General features: G+C 41.7%; 1 protein-coding gene across 49 annotated transcripts in view; it reads right to left on the minus strand.

The window, feature by feature from the left end:
* LOC140704068 (uncharacterized) overlaps positions 1-23,843 on the minus strand; it is a 342,640-nt gene that overhangs the window by 132,448 nt on the left and 186,349 nt on the right. For 2 of the 49 annotated variants that reach the window (XR_012083175.2, XM_072988794.2), the window contains one exon: positions 3,167-3,442. The exons of 45 other annotated variants lie outside the window; for them this stretch is intronic. Coding sequence is in view for 2 of the 4 variants with exons in the window: in XM_072988794.2 (XP_072844895.2) it covers positions 3,354-3,442 (89 nt within the window). In the remaining 2 variants the exon portion in view is untranslated. Of the gene's footprint in view, positions 1-3,166; positions 3,443-6,713; positions 22,472-23,843 lie in introns of those variants that run through there. 2 more of the 49 variants (XR_013540249.1, XM_078382887.1) reach the window with 1 other exon arrangement.

A 23,843-nucleotide genomic window follows, 5' to 3' on the forward strand; every position in this document is an offset into this window, starting at 1 on the left:
AATTGTGGCTTGTGTTTCAATATCAGTATTGTTTGAGGAACTGGAAACGTATGCAACAAAGTTTCTTCCCAGCTGAGGTTGGACTGAGTCTCGCTTGAACTTAAGAGACAGAACTACTCCAACCACCTTAAAACACATACAGAAGTGTAGAAGTCTGCTGTAGCCTGTCTCTCTTTTTTGGCTGTGAAGAGGTGATCGAGCACTAAATTAATGCAGTGATCTAAGCACTAAACACGGTCACTTGGATTTTTTTAATTAAAAAGAAACACATCAGGAAGACTAGACAAAAAGATCACACGGGTGAATGTTCCTGCTGTCCAAAAACATCATGCCCAGTTTCATACATCACCAGAATAACAACCACATGTCCTTATCCTTTTGGAAAACAAAACAGCTTACAAGACAGGGGAAACACTGCTCAAATTGCTCCAGCTTGAAAAAGGTAGGTACCACCACCCCCGTGGCAGGGGAAAAATTCCACTTTGGAAGCAAACATGCATCGGACTGATTCAAATTGGCCTTAATGTTTTTAAAAAATGACTGCTTCCATTTTATTTCCACAGCAAATCCTGTATTTTCTATTGAAAGGACTACTACAGCTTAAGTAGCAGATTCTTACTCTTCTTCAACAATGCAAGTACAAATTATTTTCAAAGCTGTCTCACTACTTAAAAACTATCAGATACTGGTAACAAACTGTTTTCAAGGCCGTTTGTCAGTGGTATGTTTTCAAGGAATCTCAGAAAAGCATATCTGTTTATTAATCAATTAAATCCGCATATAAGGTTAATGCAAAGGGAAAAAACAATTCTGCAGAAAGAGCATGGTTGCTTTGATTTTAGATATATTGCAAAAGGCAAGTTCTTAGAAAGGGTGCACCACCCTATTCTTGACACAGAAACAAAACAACCCCCCCCCATTTTCTTAGGTTCACTTTGGTTCTGCCAACTCCTCTGGAGCCTATTAAGTGATTTCCAAGCAACATGGTTCTGACGGGAATCAGATTAATTAACTTTAATTAACTTTAAAACATTAAATTAATTAGATTAGATTAATTAACTTTAAAACAAGAATCGTAGGGCCTAATCAATGGATCATTTTAATTGTTTATTTTTTTCTTCTTTTTTTATATTGGTATGGTCGTATCTATAGTCACATGGTATATATACCACTGGGCCCATTCACCTGGCTCTCAGTTCAGTCAGTACATTTCCTGCTATTTGTACTGGTTCCATAGGCTACACATGCCATCTCATATTATATATATAATAAACCGCAGAAGCCTGTGCTGCAGGGTCAGAAGACCAAGCAGTCGTAAGATCAAATCCACGTGATGGAGTGAGCACCCGTCACTTGTCCCAGCTCCCGCCAACCTAGCGGTTTGAAAGCATGCAAATGCAAGTAGATAAATAGGGACCACTTCAGTGGGAAGGTAACAGCGTTCCGTGTCTAAGTCGCACTGGCCATGTGACCACGGAAGATTGTGTTCAGACAAACGCTGGCTCTGTGGCTTGGAAACGGGGATGAGCACCGCCCCCTAGAGTCGAACACGACTGGACAAAATTTGTCAAGGGGAACCTTTACCTTTACCTAATTTTCTAAAATAAACATTTTAGGGCTGCGGGGACCCAGAAACAGGACAATATATCTATTGGGTCCCTGCAGCCCTAAAAGGAAGGAAGGAAGGGCTGCAGGTGACATATCCTACCATTAACTAACAGTTGGAAGTGACAGGAAAATAGCAATATATCAGTTAGTAATTTTTTAAAATATTAGTCAGTGGTAGGATATGTCTCCTTCCTTCCTTCCTTCCGGTGCCGGGGGGAGTGGGAGGAAGGGTGCCTCCTTCTAAACAATGTAGTTTGTGTTGTTGCTGCTGCTCCTGCTGCTGCAAAAACGTACCACGAATACTAACTGATTTATCGCAAAAAAATTTACCGAAAAGAAAAGAAAAGAAAAAGGTAGAAGTGTGGTGGCCATGCAGTGGCCATGACACCGAAGAACTTGACCTGTTCACACAGGATGAATCAAAAAAGTTTGAATCAATACAAGGATTGGATCATTTTTTAAAAAGCCATCTCAGTGAGGTGGAAAACGCCCCCCCCCAATTAGCCGGCCAAAGTAATAAATGTTACAGGTGTGTCACGTGAACGGAAATTTATAAAACAATTTAATTAACCACAAAATAAAAAAAACTGGGATTCTTTTGGCACATGCCACTACGCCCTGACACACCCGTACAAGGAAGCAAGTCCTGATAAAATCAGACAGCTTTACTTCTGTGTAAACAGCTTCCAGATTATGCTGTAAAGTTGTGATGCTAGATGTTATTACTTTCCTAGACGTAAAAGTCATTAAACTAACTGGGATGTAACCCTGAATTTGAGGTGGGAGTGGGGATATTGGTCAGCCCTGCTCTGCTGCTCTAACGTTTTAAAAAATAATCACTAAGTTCTACATGATTTAAAATCTCCTGCTCTGCAGTATTGCTTACTTTTAAACAAAATTATCATTGCTTTCTTCTTCCTCAAAGGATAAAGGTCTCTGCTGGCTGAAGGAAACAAAACGACTGTAGAATAACTCAAGAGAGAGCTTAGCTGGGCTTGGAAAGGAAGGGTGGTTGAGAGAAGCGATTCCTAGCAGCTTTCCACAGGTGCCTGGTGAGCGGTGTGTGTATATGTATGCTCGCATGCACTTATGCTTTCTTTAGCAAGGTTGATCTGGAACCAGAGCCAAGAAAGCTCCTGAAAGGAAACAGGCACCGCCACTTTCAGCAGGCTGCCTCCGCACAGTAGGTGACAAAGCAGATGGCCCAGCTGCACACAGAAACCGGCAGCCCACACACTTGTTCACCTCGGCAGCGGATTGAACACTCTCAGGACGGTATTCCGCAGAGCTCCTCTTTTAAAGAAATCACTGCTCACCCATACTTGGAACAACAACAACAACAACAGAGCTACAAGAAAAAAGCAACATTAGGAACAGCACATATACCTGTCAATATTTAACAGATACAAGTTTTAACCAGAAACCTAAGTACAGTGGTGCCTCGCAAGGCGAATTTAATTCATTTCGCAGTTAATGTTGTCTTGCAAAAAATTCGTCTTGTGGAAATCTAATTAATGCATTCCTATGGGCAAAAAAAGTCAGAACAAAATCAAATTTGGTTTACAAATGGTTTATTAAGTGCTCTTTAAAGCCATACATATTGTGCAGGTGATTTCAAAAATTTAAATCAAAAAATGTTAACCTTTTAGACATCATAGAAAAACATTTAAAAATCAGCAAACATGAGGCAGGAACAAAAAACGGAAAACATTCATCTTGCAAAGCATGGCCGTAGGAACGTTCGTCTAGCGAGTCATCAACCCCATTGCCAAAACCATTCGTCTTGTGAGTTTTTTGTCCTGCGAGGCATTCGTCTTGCGAGGCATCACTGTATCTGTGATATAAAACCAGTCAATGTTTAAATAATTTTGATTGACTGTGCCTGGTATTTTTGAACCATCATCATCATAATCATGTACTATCAAGTCAATCCTGCCTTATGGTGACAGTTATGGTGCCCTTTTTCAGGGTCAAAGAATATGCAGAAGTGGTTTGCCATTCCCTTCTGGTGACTCCCTGAGACTGTGCAGCTTGTTTAAGGCCACGCGGGCAGGCTCTACTCACGGAAGGCACAGTGGGGAATCAAACTCCCAACCTCTGGCTCCGCAGCCAGAGACCTAAACCACTGGACTATCCAGACAGCATACTTGTTAACAGTGTTGTAAAAAGATTTTTTTGGATGCATGTATATTGCTCCAAATAGCATGCTAAGTGCACACATAGGCACATACTATCTCTTTTGTCAATATCGTCCATTCATACCTGGCTTTTCCATGTTCGGATGTTGGACCCACTGTACCACCTGGAGCAAGGGAGGGAGTGAAGAGCGTCAGCATCATGATTTATAGACCTTTTTCTCACCTGGCCACTCCTGTTCACAAAAGAGCCTAGAGCTGATCAGGCTTCAGTTATAAAAGCTACTCTTCAGGAAACTTTGCCCTCTCAGTAAGTCCTAGGAATCCTTTAATAGTTATTAGCAACAGGTATGAACTGGAAAACCACTTGTCCATGAGGGTTCATGGTTTGTAACCAAACATGAACTATGAGCCACAAACTACCACACACACCCCGTGAACCATTTTGGAACTTATTTTTTGGATTCATGCTGGGGGGGGAAACACTCACCTAGCTGACAGGTGGGGTGACTGTGCACAGGCCACAGGACTGGCTTCTGCATGAGGAGCCCGTGCTGCGGCCTCTCAGCAGGCGCTTCGCTTCATTTCAGCAAAACGGGATGATCCCTGACCCAACCATGAGCCAGCCCAGTTCATGTTTTTTTTCTCGTTCGTGGCTCAGTTCATGCCTATCTCTAATAGTTTTGTATGGAATCTATTTCTCTGATAGAACTTCTCTTCCAGAGCTTTTGTGTGTTGTTTCTTTGCTAATTTGATGCTTCTGACCAGAAACCCCTGTAGATGGGAAAGGAGAAATCTCTGTGAGGTGTGAGAGGGAAAGCTGAAAGGCCTGAGTAAATTTGTTAAAACGTGCTTGTCTCTTGCGGGAAATACATCAAATTTAGGATCAAGTTTGCCTGCCTGGGGGTTTCACGTTGTGGCAGGGGTGTCACTACTGAAAAACGCCTGTCTGCACTCATACGCACTTGACTCTCCCACATGGCAGAACCCAGAGAATGGCTTTCATATTATCCCCACTGGATCATGACCCATAGGTTTCTTCCAGCTCTGCAGTTCTAAAATGATGAGGATGGTGAAGATGATTTAAAAATGAAAAAACAAAACAAAACCACATTCTCATATAACTATTGCAATAGTTTCATTAATACCTGTAGTTCAGTGAGTTGTTTCCATGTAGGCAACCAATGCTTTACTCTGCCTCGAATATATTTGGAACCAATTATTAATAATGGCAAGGGCAGGTTGTTTTAAACAGTTCAAATTGGGAGGAGGTGACAAGTGGGGTACCGCGGATCTCAGGGCTCTTCAACATTTTTATCCATGACCTGGATCATGAGATGCAGGGAATGCTAATCAAATTTGAGGATGATACAAAACTGAGTGGAATTGCTAATACCCTGGAAGACGGGGTGGGGGGAAATTCAAAATGATTCCAGATAGACTTGAGCACTGAGTTGAAAACAACAGAATGACATTCAACAGGGTTAAGTGCAAAGTTCTACCCCATGGAGAAAAAAACCCCTAACACACAGTTACAAAATGGGGGATACCTAGCTCAGCAATACTACAAGCAAGAAGACTCTTGGAATCATCGTAGGTCACAACCTGAATAGGAGCCAACAGTGCAATGTGGCTACAAAAAAGGCAAATGCTATTTTAGGCTGCATTTACAGAAGTATAGTCTCCAAAATCCCATGAGAAACTAGTTCCCCTCTATTTGGCACTGGTCAGGTCTCATCTTGAGTACTGTGTCCAGTTCTGGACACCGCAGTTCAAAATTGGAACAAGTTCAGAGGAGGGCGACAAGGATGAACAGGGGGCTGGAAACCAAGCCCTAGCAGGAAAGATTGAAAAACCTCATCATAACTCTTAGAGCTGTACACAATGGAACCAATTTCCTCGAGAGATGGTGAGCGCTCCAAAACCGGAGGCATTCAAGAGAAATTTGGACAGTCACTTGACAGATATTCTTTGATTTGTGTTCCTGCATTGAGCAGGGGGTTGGACTCGATGGCCTTATAGGCCCCTTCCAACTTCATGATTCTATGAATCTACGTGTAATCGAGCCTTTCCTAACGTTGACATTCTCCAGATATGTTGGACTTCAAATGGTCATGCAAAGTGGGAATGATGGAATTTGCCATCCTGCACTTCTGGAGGGTGTCGGGTTTGACATCTTTACCCGGTTTTAAGTTCATTTAGTTATAAGAGAGAAATAGATTAGTGGGGTGGTAGAAGTCTCAACAAAAGGTGTATCGAGAGCATTCAGTGACTCAGTTGGAATTTGAATCCAGACGGCCCTTGTAGAAATACTACCCCATAACACCTCTGTCTGCTATTCTATCCACTACAGGAACACTGTGAAGGAATGTCACTGCTCATATGAACAACTTATCTGTCATCTGAATTAACCAGCTGTAAACAGCATCCATATAGCCGCTAAGCACAATCTTTTTCAAATATAGGGTATCTTAGACTCTTAAAAATAACACAGCAATCAAAAAACACATGAGACTGAAGTTTTTCTTTCTCATATTTTTTTTATCTGATCTTTCAGTACACGCTTTGCAAAAGCCTTTTACATTTAAAGATCTGAAAAGAGTGTAGGCTGAGCGTGTGGTGAGGGGAAGGAAAGGATGTTATCAAAAAGGAGAGCCAAATGATTCATCTTTTCTACAATCTGACCCAATACTTAATCTCAATGTGCCCTACAGCGAAATGTTATTTCACAGAACAAATGGCATTCTACCTGGAGCAAAGAAAAGCCTACACTATAGTTAGAGCCAGGCTCTGGGCAAGTACAAGTATCTGCTCTGCCCCCTTTGTATGAACATAACTCTCCCACTGAGAGTTATGCATGCTTCTGACCCACCAGTGGTTCCTATTGATTGGAGTCAACCCTATTATTTCGGTTCTGGTCTCTAATTGATTATTGCTCCTTTTCCATCCCCAAGAGGTCTGGGAAATAGCTTTATTTTTTTTTAAAGGTGGGAGCTAGTCTTCAAGGGTCAGCCTTTTCTAGACTTCTTGAATTTACAGCTTTTTGTTGCACGGAATTGGCCACATTGTGTTACCATGACAGGTGGATGCAAAATAAATATTGAGTGAAAATGACGTGGGTAGCGCTGTTGAGGATTATACAATCCATCCCACCACCCTAGGTTTTCCACACTTCTGTCCAAAGGGAAATTTTTGGCTGGACCAGCAGAATTCTGGTTCATTTGACAACTGGACTGGAGTAAAATATGTGAAGGGCTTCTACCTCTTATCTCCATCTCATAGTGCCATTAGTGGCCTCCACTATCAATGTAGTAGATTTTCATATAAACAGTTTAAACATGAGTAGGAAAAAAGCATTGAGACACCCATGTGTCAATATATCTTCTAGATGCAGCATTTGTTCTGTCTTAGGGATTGGGTTGTACAGCCATCTAATCAAAAATTTCTCCAATATCCTGCTGACAGCTTTCTTATCTCATTGTGTACCTTTTAAAAAAACGAGTTCCAAAACTTTTTTGTCGCTCTCCAAACCCGGCTTTATTTTTTGTACCACTTTGTACTAGCAGTGGAGTTCGGCGTTATGTTGCTTCCAGTCCAAAGCTTTGCTCGGATTAGCGCTACACCGCCACTCAGCGCAGAAGATAAGGAGGAGGGAGAAAGTAGAGGCACCCCAAAGGTGGAGGAAGTGGTAGATGGCAGAGGAAGAAGGGATCAGAAAGAGAAGGAGATGGATAAAGCAGAGGAAAGTGGAGCAACTGGAGACCGGAAGATTGATGGAAATAAGGTTTGGGGAAACAGAAATGGCAAGTAGTGTCACTGAGGACGAAAGAACGAAGCAAAACAAAGTCTTTCCTTCACGTTTCTGGAAGACCCATAAGACAACTGAAATGTAACTAAATGTAACTGATCCGTTTCGCCACCTAGGGATTCCCTGTGCACTTAGAGTAATTGGTTCAGGGCAATTCAGAGACAACAACCAGTCCCTTCTGACCACAAATGCTGCAATCACTCCCACACAGGCAAACATCACCTTACAACCTTTGCTCACATAATAGCAGGGACTTGGGAACATTACAGTTAATTTAACTGACTGCTGTTTACATGTATGCAGAAATTAATTTGTTACTTGTTAACTGTTTCAAAAAAATAGTAATTGTGTCCTTAATCTATAGCAAAATGTGTTATCACTTGACATGTGATCCATAAACGGAGGTTAAATAATATCTTTAATAAGTAATCCTGTGCAACCAAGTCAATTCTGACTTATGGCAACCCTTTCCAGGGTTTTCTAGGTACAGTGGACCCTCTACTTGCGGAATTAATCCGTATTGGAACGGTGGCTGCAGGTCGAAAAGTCTGTAGGTCGAGTCTCCATTGACCTACAATGCATTGGAAAAACGATCAATCCCGTAACTGGCTGCTTTTGTTCCATTTTTGTTCCATTTTGTTTTTTTTTTCTGGTCAGTAGGTCGATTCTCCGGCTTCAAGTCGAACCTAAATTTTGTGGCCAGAGAAGTCTGTAACTCGAAAAGTCTGTAAGTCGAGCTTGTCTGTAAGTCGAGGGTCCACTGTAGAGAGTACTCAGAAGTGACTTACCCTTCCCTTCTTCTGGGAGGCCTTGGGATTGTGCAGGTTGCTGAAGGCTACCCAGGCTGTTGCTTCTCCCATAGTAGGGAATCGAACTCTCAACCTCTACCTAAAGCACTGAGCTATCCAGCCAGCAAATAGTATCTTTACTTGACCACTAAAACCCATTTCCCAGATCCCTTCTTCAGATATAGATGGTATAGAATCTGTGGAGAGGGAAAAGAAGCCAGAAGGCCAGCCAGATGTAACAGCCATTGTTAGCCAGCACACCACTAAGAAGACAAGGTAGAGACTAAAAGGTTCAATGAAAAACAAAGGTGCTAAGTTGCAGACTCTCCTGATACAACTAACACCCAAACAAGAGACCAAGAAATGCCAACACTCATTTGTTTGTTTGCGTTCAATGATCCAATAATGACAATATCCAGAACTGTGGCCTATGTTAGTTTAATTTTAAAAAATTATTTAAAACGATCAAAAATGGTAAAACACAAAGACAAACATAAACAAATGACATATCTCCCAGACAATGTAATGAATTAAAATACTGTGAAATGTTCATAGTTACTTGTGATTTAAAATTAATTCTAAAACTGTGGTCAGCCTTTGAAATGGGGAACAACAAATTAATTTTTAAAAAATTTCTTCCAAGCTCTGCATCATATTTACCACCAAGCACCTATCAGTTAGCTCTATTTTACACTTGCAAAAAAATAAAATAAAATCTTCTGCAAGCACAGAGAGATGGTGAAAGTAAAAACTTTAAGCAGCAATCTATCACTACCTAAATCATTAAGTGTAATTCTGTAACTTTCTGAAATACAGCTCATGCTCCCGAACCTTAACTTGAGCTGATGCAAAAACTCACTAGACAACGTAGTCAAGGACATAGCTGAGATAATGTATTGTGTGACCTCATTCTATTATATTAGCAAACGGCTGAAACTCTACCATGAGTAACAAGATCGGCCATTTCCTTGGGAGCAATTAGGCCCAGGTTTGTTGCTGATTGACACACCATCTGTGTTTTTTAAAGGAGGAAACGCTAGTCTGTTATGTTCCTAACATTACTGCACTCCTATGTACCTTCATGGGCTTTTACATTTTTTTTAGACATGGGGAAGTACCTCTTTTGAAATATCAGCTGTTCCCAGGCAATGAGAAAGGAGCTGCTTGTTCTGGATGAAAACAGATGGTTTTGAGGCTGCATGATGCAAGAGAAGGCAACCAGACTGTGCATCATCTGGGAAACCCTGAAAATCAGGGGGAAAGGAGCGGGGGGGGGGGGGGAGAAGGAAAAGCCATAATAGAGAAAAGCTGCCATGAAGCATTTCCTTGCACATCCGAACTATGGGACTTTGAGAAAAGCACGGTGCAACTGAAAAGTTAACAGCTCACTTAGGGCTGGTTCACACATTAAAAAAACAACAACAAGGAACTCTGCCTGTGCAACCAAAGAGACACTTCATAGCAAAATGCCTCTGCATATAGTTCTTCAATAAGATAGCTGGTTTTCCAAATAGCTGCTTGTAATAACCATGTTTTACATATTCTAGTTTAGTTCTGTATTGATTCACATTTCTATCCTCTCGTTCTTCCACCGAGTTCAAGGCAGAGTAAGTAGTTCTCCTCCTTCTTTCTGCTGTGCCTCAGTGGCAACAACCTTGGAAGCAATTCAGGCTAAGAGACGGCAGGAAAGAGGCCAAAGGTCACCCAAGGTTATCACAGCTCAATTTGGACTTGATGCCAGGTTTCCCAAGTCACTCTAACGTGGGTATCACTTTAGAGCCCCCTGTAGCTGAAATCATGTGTTCCAAAGATGTGATTTCTGCGGAACTTTTGTCTGGGAAATCAGACTTGCAATGAAGTGTGTATCCAGAAGACCCACCATGAAACCAGAAAAAGTAATTTGCAAATTGTGTTGGATGTGAAAACCACCCTCTGGGGCAATTGGACATTTTCTGCAGCCTCTTCTAACAGCAAGCTATCAAAATCTGGCTCTGAGCCAAACAAGACGTAATGTTAGTTGCATGAAGATTACAATAAATATGTTACTAATCGCAGATACAGTGACCGCAATCAGGAACAGAGCTATGGTGCCCAAGGAGACTGAATTGTCTCCCCTTAATCATACTGCTGTCCTGAGAAAAATCACACTCCTAAGAACAAACCTGCTATTCACCCCAGGTAAGGAACTTCCTTACTTTATTTCCATTCACCATGTATGGGTGTGGAAGTTGGACAATTAAGAAAGCTGACATGGGTGGGGGGGGGGGAACTTGATTTGTTTGAAATGTGGTGCTGGAGGAGAGCTTTGCAGATATCCTGGATTTCCAGAAAGACAAACAAGCGGGTCCTAGATCAAATCAAGCCTCTCTGGAGGCAAAAATGTTGAAACTGAGGCTCTCCTATCTTGGACACATCAGGAGAAAGCAAGATTCTCTGGGGGAAAAATAATGCTGGGAAAGGCGGAAGGTAGCAGGAAAAGAGGAAGTCCAATTATAAGATGGACTGACTCCCTACAAGAACCCATAGGCTTCAGTTTGCAAGAGCTGAGCAGGGCAGTTGAGGACAGGACCTTTCGGAGATGGCTCTTTCAGAGGGTCTCCATAGGTTGGAGTTGACTCGATGGCACATAACAACAACAACAAATTCCACTGATAGCCACCAAATCAAGCAAACGTCCACTCCAACCATAAGGGGGCGAAAGGGCTCTGCCTCCTCTTCATGCAAAATCTCTGGCTCTTCAGATGTTGTTGGACTACATTTCCCATCAACCATCTCCCTTTGCTGTGCTGACTGGGGATTCCAACAATACCCGGAAAGCCACAAACTTTACCCAATACATCCCTAGACAAATTAAATGCAGCAATGTACTTAACCTCACATCTAGTTTGGGCTCCATCACTTTTTATACAAAAGGTGGGGGGTGGGGAGATATGCATTAACTCAAGAGCCAGAAAGGATAAGGAGGCAGCTGTGCAAGGCACAGCGTGAGCTAGTAGTGGCTGAACGCTGAGAGACTGCATTTACTGAAGTCGTATTCCTATAATTACAGAAGTAAATAAAAAGCCATTATTACACCACAGAAATTAGGCGATCCCTTATTAAATAACAATTACAATATAATATAATTATATCTATGGAAAAAAGGAATTAATTACAATGTATTCTCAAAGGAGTTAATTACAAGTAGTCAGTTACTTTGACTCAGCAAAGGAATACAAAGTCCTTACCCTGCAAGACCTAAGCAAGGCCGTTCATGTTAGGACTTCTTAGAAGTTCTTAATTCACAGGGTCGCCATAAATTGGAGCAATTTGATGGCACATAGTAACAACTGGTGTTTTTCTTTTTAATAGTTTCTCCCAAGGTCTGTGGAGTTCCTCTGTGAGAGTGCCATGAATAAAAAAGTTCTGGCCCTTGACAGCACACACAGCATATTCCTGGTGGCAGAAAAATGTGGAGCAGGGTTGGGGCAGGCAAGCTGAATAACTGGACAAGTCCACGTAAGAAAGACCAGCACTTCAGGTCCAGAAATGTTTAATTTATTTAAAGAACTTGTTTCTCATTCTTCTTTCCCCCAATGTTCCCAAGGCTCTCCTCATCTTCCCTCTTCCTGATCTTAAGGTCCAGATACCTCGCCTGCAGTGAGCCGAGGTATCTGGAAGAAGAAAAGGACTGCATCCATCATTTGAGAACTTCATCACCATTTATAAAGCTGTAAACAAGCCTTTAGGAAACCCAAAAGACATTGCTTGTAAGGAAAAGAGAAGGCTTCTCCCTTCTCGCCTGCACTATGTTCATATCCAACCTCATGAGATCCACTGGCGAAGATTAAAACACTACTGTAGCCAAATTTTCTCCTCATCAGTGGAGTCATTCAGGAGAAAAAAGTGCTGATGGGAAAGGATTTAAACCTCCACTCCTCACCTCAGCACTGCACTAAATAAAAGAAAATCATGTCTGCTTTAAGGTAAAAGCGAGCTGATCTCTGATCTCTGCGCGTTACATCTATTTTGGCCCCAAACATCAAGATTCTAACATAAAAGGAAGAGGTGAAGAAAAGACAGTCCCTTGAGTCAAGAAAATGGCTAAAGTACCTTTCGTTCAACACCAACGCGCTCCTAAAGGCCTGTAAACAAATGCCATAAACCGAGCCAGCATTGAAAACATTTAAGACGTAATGATGAACGAAAGCTTCTTCCGTCTGTCCGGTCTCTTCTTCCCCACTACCCTCACAGCCCCCACTCCTTCCCACAACAGAAAAGAAAGGAGACAGGGTTGGATGGGGAAACACTGCTAACGGAAAAATACATTTTCGAGGGATCTCTGCCAGGAAACCATATGCACATCTGCTCTTAACGGGTTTCAGCTGAAACTACTGAAAATATACATGGGTCTATTTATATGGAACAGCTTGTATACATGATAAGATTACAATTTGGAGGATAACAATGGGCTTAACTATGGAAAAAGTAAGCTCTTAAAAACTCCTTTTCCACACATGTCTGTAACATTTTACCACATATGTTGTTCTGGGGGGGGGGGGGAGGACAACAAAATTTCTTGAGAATTAGGAAAATCTCGGCATTTTCAGATTAGCCGCAAACAAATTCAAGATGTTCCACCCAGTGTCTGCTGGGACTTAACTCCTTACTTTGCAGCAGACTTCTGAGTGAGTGACAACTTAGTGATTCCAAAATGCCCAAAAGGGATGGTTGAAAGATATCACGTCAGCATTTCAAAACCCTCTCCTCAATCATATTTCAGGACCAGATACAACGGCTACCTGGAAATTCTTCTCCATGTGTGATCAGACGTAGAGCATCCACACAATCATTCCATGTCAGCAGTGACACAATTAAGAGTGCAAATACACACTCAAATGGGTGAATTCAAAATATATTTCGAATGATGTAAAAACTGATTTGAATATATATTTGATATATATTCGAATGATGTAAAAGCTGATTTGAACTGGTCAAGTCCTTTTTTTCTCCCAAAGTAGCTTTTCTGGGGAGCTTCTACCTTTTGAAGCCAGGACAATTCGAACAAGCTTTTTCCCGTGTGGTTAGTTGCCGCCCAGAGTAGACCTTTGGTCTAGATGGGTGGGGTAGAAGTCCAACAAAATAAATAAATAAATAAATAAATAAATAAATAAATAAATAAAGTAAGTAAGTAAGTAAGTAAGTAAGTAAGTAAGTAAGTAAGTGATGCATTCTTGTAAATATGGGGGGGGGGTGGAGGTGGCATGTCTGTGGGTGACGTTTTGGTAAGGTAGGCAGTTGAGATATGATTTCAGGCTGAGGAGTTCATGCAAGAGCAAAGCACGGTGGTTTTAATGCGGGGGATTGCGTGCTAATCCTGAATCTTGTCAGACATAATGAGCTTCAGATCATGTGGGAAGGACCTTTGGTTGTGAAGCAAAAGCTTAGTGCTGTTAATTCCTTAATTGACAGGTCTGAAGGTGGACTTGCTTTTCATGCCAATAGTTTAAAACCATATGTGGCCAGAGATGAGGTAATTCCTGCATATATTATTTGAAAGTAAGAGAAAAGAGTAACGGATGGGAAAGGGAAGGTGGTGATCTCTGTTATGGAATCCTTCTGACATGTGAATTACGATTTATTTTGCAAAATTACTGTTCAAACCTTCAGTGTTCTGTACTCTTAGGCTGCTAAGAACCTTTCCATGTTATTTTTCTAGACAAACATTTTTGAGAAATGTAGTAGCTCGAATCTTGAAATAAGAAAACAGCTTCACAGCAAACCATAAAAGGATCAGGAAACGTGGGGTCAGAGGAAGGAAAGAAAGAAGGGGGACTGTGGGCTGGAATATGTATCACATTGCATCCAATATGAACAGTGAACTCAAATCAATCCACAGCCCCTGTGTCAGCACTAACTGTGATTTCAAACACAATACAGGCCATGAATCAAATCCAGTGTAGCTGTACCCTAAGAAATCATGGACCAGAGAAAGAAGAATTAATTCTGTGAGATGCTGTACAATGTATGAGCTACTTCACTGACCAGCTACTAAGGAGATATGTGGGAAGAAGTAGCATTTTGTTATGTTCTAGCTTTCTCCATTCCAGCATACTCTAAATGTGGACTACAGCACCCATCATCCCCATTGTCTCACATCAAGGACTGAACCTGGTCCACTATGCAGGCAAATCATGAATTGGTATCACCAGCTGGGGAAGTTCAAAATGCCTTAATTTTAGTTCATTTCTAAACAGCTTCACAGTGAAGATGTTCTAACTATGCTCAGCAAACTGAATCAAAACGGAACCAAAGAGGAGGAGGAGGAGGAATAACCTGATAAAATTGTGGCTGGAATTTATCAGTTAGGAAATGCTTGTCTAAAGACCAAATGTATGTTGCAGACAACAATAACAGAAGTTGAAATCCATTTCAAAAGGAGAGATGAGATTCTGCCAGGTCTTAGAACCATCATACTTCCAAGCGAAACCTATACTTATCTCTCAATGTATAACCACAAAACACAGGAAGCTAGTTTGTTTAGAGAGGTATAAAGACTTTGAGCTACAATAATCAGACACTGCCAACACTGAAATAATTCCCTTTTCCAAACATTTAATGGCCAAAATCCTGTTGCTTGGCATAGTAAATCGCACTAGAGTACGCCCATTGGATCAATGCGACTTCATAAGTACCATTGATTTAAATGGGTCTACTCTTAACTGCAACTTACTTAAGGTTGGGAATTCTATTCCTCACTGTGCCTCCAGGAAGATAAGCCGGCCTGTGTAGCCTTGGGCAAGCTGCACAATCCCAGGGCACTCCCAGAAGAAGTGAATGGTAAACCATTTCTGAGTAGTCCCTACTTGGGAAATTCTGAAAATGTTCACCATAAATCAGAACAGACTTGGTGGCATATTATTATTATTAATTATTAATGATGATGATGATGATGATGATGATGATGATGATGATGATGATGATGATGCTCAGTCAATCAAAATTATAAAAACATTGACAGGTATTACATAACCGATACAAGTTTTAACTCAAAACCTAAGTGTCTGTTAAATGTTGGTGTAGTATGTATGCTGTTCCTACTGTTCCTAATTTTGCTGCTTTTTTGTAGCTCTGATGGTGTTATTGCAGAGATCTGCAACCGTTTATAATACTGTGTAAGATTACTTGATATTGTTACCAAAGCCCCAATTACTATGGGGATCTCTGAAGTGTGTTTCATCCACAAGCAAGAAGTTTCAATCGCCATCACTGTATTTTGTTAGTTTTCCCAATTATTTATTTTCAGCTCTGGCATTCCCTGGAATTGCAATGTCAATGATCCCGACATTTATGTATTCTTCTATTACTACTATGTCTGGTGTGTTATGTTCAAGGTGTCTATCAGTTTGGATCCAGAAACCCCACAAGTTTTTTACTTTCTCATTATGATCAGTGCACTAATTTTGCCACTCTATCATGTCTAATGTTGTACTCTTTTTGTGCAGTCTTTGGACATTCACATATGAAGTTGACACAGTTTTATCTTTTTCTTGGCAGAGTTGACATTTGCTATTAGCACTAATTCCTTGAATCTCAGCCTTCATCACATTGGTTTGGAGTGCTTGTTATTGTGCAGCAAAAATCAAGCCTTCAGCTTTTTTCTTAATGGCCCCTAGTTTTAGAAATGCCCATGTTGAATTATTATCGTGCTTTCCATCAATATTTCTCAGGTGTTCTTCATGTAATGGTTTATTTTTCCAACTGTTTAATTTATTTTCAAATTGTTGTTTCTTATATTGAGCCTTTGTTTGTTGTTCTCAAAATATTCTCCATTTTCACCACCTTAAGTAATTTTTCTCTACTTGTACTAATATAATCATTTAGGCTTCTTTTATCTTCCCTTACTACATGCTGTATTTGCATTAATCCGTGATCTCCAGTTTTTCTTGGTAAATATAATCTGTCCATATCACCACTTTCTTCTTCTTCTTCTTCTTCTTCTTCTTCTTCTTCTTCTTCTTCTTCTTCTTCTTCTTCTTCTTCTTCTCATCAACTGTATCATGAAGCTGAGCGCCAAAGGAAAAGTCTTGAACAGACAATGAAACTAAGAGTGCAACAACACTGGATTTGATTTGTAGCCTGTATTATGTTTGATATCACAATCAGTGCTCACACAAGGGCTGTGGATCGATGTGTGAGTTCACTGTTCATACAGTACTGGATGTGATGCAATACACATTCCAGCCCATAGCCCCCTTCTTTCCTTCCTTTCAACTTTGCTGATCCTTTCATGGTGCACAAATATGGGAAATAATAATAATGAGGAGTCAGCGATAACATGATAGAGTGATCTAGCACTAATTTCATATATGTAAAAAATATTAATTAAAAAAACCCAAAACACCACCTACAAACACTCTCTATTTTTACAAGAACAACTAACGTGTCCCTCAGCGGCAGAAGAAAAAGGCCACTTTGGAAGCAAAAGGGGCTTGACAAATTTAAATCAGCCTTTGCGTCATGCAGTCAGTTAAAAATTCTTCAAATTCACCCGTTTTACAAACAGAGCAAATCCCACAGTATTTGACCATGGGGTCATGGCCAAAGCAGGGCAGATACCTGCTCTCTAGCAGGTCATGGTCTGAACAGGAGTGGGGGCATGAAGCACTTCACCCCACTGTTTCTGGATGCACCAAGTTCCAAGCTGCCAATGCACCTGACCTGTCGGAAGGGTGTTCTCTAGAACAGGAACTCATTTGCTAAAGGCTGTCTTTCCTAAGACAGGTCAGAATGTACAAACTGGCATGGAACAAGTGGCAACTCAGGTGTAAAGTAGTCAGATCATGGGAAATGCAGGATCTGGGTTCCACCTCCAAAACCTACAGACTTATGTTTTGTTTACGGAAATCGCACACATTCAAACCAGGGATCCAGACTCCTTGGGCAGTCTGTCTGCTCAGACTTTCAATGAATTCTTTGCCCCCTTCATCAAAAGAATGAATCTCGGGGTTCCTTTGGCAAAGCTGTAAGAGTCATATTCGGTTCAAAGTACGGCTATACCCTTAGCTGTCTTTGATCATCTTCTTCCAAACGGCAGGATAATATAATGCTCTCTCTTCATACACATAACTTGGCACTGCAGAATACAAATGCGCCACATGAAGCAGAGGTATTAAAATTGTGCTATCAGAGACAATAAAGCAAAATTGCCATCCCACAAACCTTTTAAAGAGGTCTGACATAAACGGAGCAGATTTTTCATTTCCCACTACACCCTGCTGCGGATCTTCACCTGTTTTATTAAATCATAAAGTCCCTTTTTAATAAGTGACCCAGCGGAAAACAATAGTGAATGACAAGTTTCATTAGATTTGGAATTTTTTTTTTTTAAAAAAAGATACAAGCAGAGAATAGAAACTGCATATTATTTACTTTCTTTTCAGAGCTAATTTTGGGGTATGTGTGTGGTTTTTTTTTCACCCTGCAAATTGACTACATGGTTTTGTTTTTAAAAGAAAAAACTGTAGTTGGGTTCAAAGTAACTCCAAACAGCATGCAATTACAGACATAATGGCACCATATGGCTAGAAACAAGAAGTGGTCTTTCAGAGAGCTAAAATAAAATTAGGATAGCTCAGACCTTTGAAAAAATTACTATTTTGGATTATAACTCCCAGAATTCCCCAGCCAGGAAGGCCCATTGGGAGATGCTGGCCATGAGATTCTCCAAGCTTTAGAAGAGGGACTGGTTTTCCTTCCTACTTCATTTTTACCTCTTTATAAAGGAAACGCTCTTTCAGTCCCCAGGACTGCAAGGAGAACAAACCTATCCATTTTGAAGGAAGTCAACCCTGAGTGTTCACTGGAAGGACAGATCCTGAAGCTGAGGCTCCAATCCTTTGGCCATCTCATGAGAAGAGAAGACTGCATGGAAAAGATTCTGGTGTTGGGAAAGTGTGAAGGCAAGAGGAGAAGAGGATGAGATGACTAGACAGTGTCATCGAAGCTACCAACATGAATTTGACCCAACTCAGAGAGGCAGTGGAGGACAGGAGGGCCTGGTGTGCTCTGGTCCAAGGGGTCACGAAGAGTTCGGACACAACTAAACAACAACAACAAAAAGGAAATGCAGAGAGCTGTTGTAGGGGGACAGAGTGATTGATTAGGAGTCAGGAGGTGTGGGTTCAAATCCCAGCCCGGCCATGGAAACTCACTGGGAGTGGGTGGGTGGAAGTTATCAAACTCCTTAAATATCTTGTGTATCTTTAAAATTTTATTAGAATGGTCATAAATCAGCCTTGATGGGAACATAAGAGCAACAAAGAAAGTGCTGCCGCTTTTTGTATTGTTTCAAAAACCTGCCAAACTTGTTTGACTGAAGTTCGCAAGGAGGTGAAACAACAAACATGCTTCCATCTTGTTTCTCTTAAACGTCTTTCAAATTTCCGCAACGCTATCGCGTGAATCCATCCTATATTTCCCCTTCTCAATGGCTTTGGGAGAGAATGATTACCAGAAATGTATGCTGATGTATTAGGGGAAAGAAGCGAATTATTAAAGGCCCTTATAATAGGCAAAGGCTGGAAAACTAGGTCAAAAAGGATTGATAGCGCCCGTGTTGTCTTGAAGCACTAAGGAACAGGGCACTCGTGGGAATGGCACTCTCAGAACCAGCAGGCTGTAGCTCGCCAACGTGTTTGGGCAGACGCAGTCTTTCCGGTTACAGAGTTACTGGTGCTGAAAGGAAGCCGTAGTGGGGTCATCTCGTCCCTCTCCTTGCATCATGCTATGATTTATTTCATTATCCTTAAGCCATCACTGATAGATGGTGCATGTCAAGTTGAGATGGTGATGTCACAACCTCCTCATGTTTCCTGTTCCATTTCACTAACTAGTCTAATAACTAAAGCAACCTCCCTCCCTCCCCCACAAGCCTCCACAGAGCGTCTGATGCATCCCTGACTCCATTCATTGTTGCGCTTTGTAACTGCCTTTGTTAGCAAATAACTGCTTTCATTAGTAGCCACCCATACCTTATTTACAGAAGAGATCTCAATCTTTTTGTCTAGACTTAATGGGTGACTTGACTGGACTTTTGCCACTGTTTGCTGTGGAGAAAGACTCTCCCACTCGTTGTGCAGCGTAGAATAAAGGATTCACTCAATGGGTCACTGGCAGGATGGAGTCCCCAGGTTAGAGTCCTCCAGTCCATCTTTTTATAACAGGGGATGGACAACTGTGGCTCCATCCAGATGTTTTTGTTGGAGAGTTTTGAATTTCTGGTTAAAGCCCTCTAGCGCAGTGGTCCTCAACCTTGGGCCTCCAGAGGTTCTTGGACTTCAACTCCCAGAAATCCTGGCCAGCAGAGGTGGTGGTGAAGGCTTCTGGGAGTTGTAGTCCAAGAACATCTGGAGGCCTAAGGTTGGGGACCACTGCTCTAGCAGCACAATAAGAAGTGAAGGGATTCAAAGAGCAAAATAGTTTCAAGTTCCCCAGAGTAGTCCAGCCCTTTTTTTCATTAACCGGCACTTGAAGTGTCAATCACTCACTCTGAGACATTGGTAGTAGAAAGAATAAAAACCATTTTCTTCACTTGTAAGCAGATCAAACTGACAAACATGACTACTTCCAACAACAGACTTCAACAGACTCAAGACAAGGAAAAACCATTGCCAGAGAGGCAGACCTCTCTTTGAATTCAGAGGCAGGAGGGAACTACTGGTCAGTGCTGGATAGACTGACAGTCACCCCCGTCTAGAAGGGTCCCTCCCAGCCACACCTTCTCCAAGCAGCATACAAGGTTGTAAAAACTCCAATAGTTTTGACCTACAGCTTCCATCAGCACAGTCACCACAGCTATGGGAGTGATCATTCAACAACAACTGGAAGGCCACAGTTGCTCGCTCCTCTTTTACAGATTGTCGACACATGCATACTGTAGTGTAAAGGAAATACAGTGGTGCCTCGCTTAACGGGCGCTCCGTTCAGCAACGAAACCGCATAGCGACGAAGATTTTGCGATCCCAAAAGTGATCACATTGTGATGTTTTAAATGGGTTTTTTTCGCTTTGCGATGATCGGGTCCCTGTTTCGCTTAAATCGCAAAGCGACGATTTAAAAACAGCTGATCAGCGGTTCCAAAATGGCCGCCAGGTTAAAAAATGGCTGCCCGCTGTGTTTAGGGACAGATTCCTCGCTTAAGAGGCAGCGAAAATGGCTGCCGTATGGAGGATTTTCGCTTTAAGGTCAGTTTTTTGCCCACAGGAACGCATTAAACAGGTTTTAATGCGTTTCTATGGGCTTTTTAAAATCGCATAGTGACGAAATCGCTTAGCAGCAATTTTTGCTACACGGATTAACATCGCTATGCGAGGCACCACTGTAGTAGTGGCCACAGTCCTCGGAAAAGCTGACCATGAGGGTCACACTCAGCCATTTTGCTCCCTAATGCAGAACTGAAAAGGCACCTCTGTACTCTTGCAATCCAAATCAAGGTGTGTAGTACACAGGAAACAGTCAAATTGTTTTGGTGCATGAAGCAAAAAAAATCCCTCAGGTACCACTCCCTACAGCTGAAAGTAAAAACAGAATAACAACAAATTAAAGAACTAACTATTTGTTTTCCTTTGTCCAAGGAAGCCATCTCACTCTGCCCAAGGGCAGGGCTGGTTCTACCAATGAAAATCTGCACCCTCATGCCACTTTAATTACATTTATTACATTTAATTCCCATGTGTCTGTGCATGGGTATGTGTGCATGCACAGGCTATTATGATTCCTGGCGTCTGTCACAAAACCAGAGGCTGGAAAAGATTTATTTTTATTTTGGACAGCGGCTCCCAGAATGCCCCCAGACATCACGGCCACAGGTTGGGGGACTCTGCTCTCTGTGGTCCAAAACCATAATTTTCCAAGCTTTACACAGAATGCTAGTTCAAGGGGAGTTCTTTACAAACCTCAGCTCCTATTCATATGAGTTTTGGGCAGAAACAGACCCACTTTTGTCTTTTTGTCCTCTCTTCCTCATAATGTGAATTGGGGGAGGGGGGAATTCATGACATGTCATCATCTAATCCATAGTATGACATCATCAAATGGGTAATGTGACAGCCTTGTGCCGGGTCTGTCATCCAAGCCTATCCCAGTCAATTATGTGTGGTAGGAAAAGGGAGATAATATAGTTAGTACAATGATGTCATGCCATGGATTGCACAGAACTGTGCTGGACGGTGTCTTACAGAAAGGGCACATAGCTGCCCTTGCAAATGTCCCTCTTATTATTTCCAATTTTGCTTTCAGATAAAAAAAAATGCCTTGCTAAGAGACATCCCGTGCAAGACAGGCCTCTTATTAGTATTATATGCAGACATGTGCCTGGAATGAGCATTTAACAGAGAAGATACCTGGAAACCCAGGTTCAGCTTTCTATGAAACCTACGCATGTTTTTGCATTAAATATACATTCAGGAATAGCTAAAGCTGCTTACAATAAAGAAATCTGACAGGAAAAAAATGATTAATTTGAAATGTGGTGCTGGAGAACTTTGCGGATAACCTGGACTGCCAGAAAGAAGAACAAGTGAGTCCTAGATCCAATCAAGCCTGAACTATCTCTGAAGACAAAATGATGAAACCGAGACTGACCTATTTTGAGCACATCATGAGAAGGCAGGATTCTCTGGAAAAAGACAATAATGCTCGGAAAGGTGGAAGGCAGCAGGAAAAGAGGAAGACCAGATATGAGATGAATTGACTCCCGAAAGGAACCCACAGGCTTCAGTTTGCAAGAACTGAACAGGGCTGTTCAGGGTAAGACATTATGGAGATCGCTCATCCATGGGGTTGCCATCAGTCCGAGTGACTTGATGGTACATAAGAACTGCCTGATTCAAGGCCTTCTAGAGGTTTTCAAGATGAGATCATCTTCAATATCAGTACTTAAAACATTTACATTTTTAGATCTATAACTCCCACAGTTGACCTTGTTGGGTGGGGAATGCTAGGAAATGTTTACTTTACTTTTACTTTATTTAGACATACCCCACCCCTCTAGACAAAGTCTACTTTGTCTGAAAAAGTAACTTCTCCAAGCTTCCAATGTACCTCCGCTTCTTCTTCTTCTTCCTTTATTTTTTTTCTCACCAAGAGTAAGTCTGTTAAGAAGAAAAAGCCACTTAGTGTCTTTATACTAACAAATTGGGGAACTTCTCACCTGGAAGCACCTGGAGTCCTACGGATCTCAGCGCTTCCTTCTGCTCCTCCAGGTAAAGGAACTTTCTGGTCTTGTGCCCTAAATCTTTAGGTGGACTTTAGGTGTTGATACTGGGGCTTCCCTACACTTCTCACCCTCACGAGTAGATTTTACAGGTCGAGAACGGACAGAAATACAGGTTTCACACAATCTCCTCCTTTGCAATTTACTGCCTGGGCTCTGACATTTACAGCATTATTGCCTTCAGTTTACAAGTTGAATATTTACACAAATGGATTTAGGTCAAGACGAAGGGCAGGTTTTAAATGTCCCGTGACCGTTGGCATTCTGAGCACGTTCTCATTTGCGGCAGATCGCTGATTAACCCTGAAAATGCTGACATTTTGCGGGCTGTCAGATGCAGAATTATATATGGACGCATTCTGCAATACTATGCCTTGTGCCTCTATACTGTATGTTGTTCATCTCCCGCAGAGTTAATAAGAAAGGAACCATAATCACAAGAGAGTACGCATTTAACATACAATAAACAAAGCACGCAAAATTAGAGAGAGGGAGTGAAAACAAACTATATAAAACAAACAGCTCTCCTTAGACTATGTCCATGAATTCCAACCCCACAAACCCATTTTGAAGTATACCCACGATGATTAAGCATGAGGCTGTCACTTTCACACATATACACACACAGAGAGAGAGACACAAACACACACAGCTGCTCAGGCACCTTTATAAGTGACTGGCACAGAGGAATTTTTAATTTTAATTTCTTCATATCAGGTTGCTGTTTAAGGCAAAGAAGCAAAGCCTAAGTGCATGAGTGGTAAGTAGGACAAAACCAGCTACATGTCCTTCCTCCCATTACCAATGACACAGTAGCCGAATTTGAGGTTTAGCCAGTCATCATTGTATGTTTGCAAGGAGAGTCAAAAACACAGGAAGATGTTGTGGTGCTGTATATCACCAAACTAATTTTAACTATGTTCCTGTCCATCTGGAACGGTTATTTTGTAAGGCTAATAGGATCTAATTCCTAATTCAAGACCCAGACACTTCCAAGACATTTTGCATAATAAAAGGATGTGGGGGGGGAGAGTCACTGCTGGTGTCCTGGATGGCCTCTCTGGACTTGCTCTGTGGTCCTTGGGGAAACTGAAGGCTAAGGCAGCTTGCAGGCCCCAGGAGGTTGTATAGAGGAAGAGATGATGGGTGCTGAGGGGCCCAGGAACAACAAACAGCTGAGAGAACAAGTAGAGATGAAGGAGATGGACAACAGAGGAGAAAGGAAGAGAGGGAGCAGGAGGAGGGGGCTG

Source organism: Pogona vitticeps, chromosome 1, assembly GCF_051106095.1.
Source record: "Pogona vitticeps strain Pit_001003342236 chromosome 1, PviZW2.1, whole genome shotgun sequence".
Lineage (NCBI taxonomy): Eukaryota > Metazoa > Chordata > Lepidosauria > Squamata > Agamidae > Pogona > Pogona vitticeps.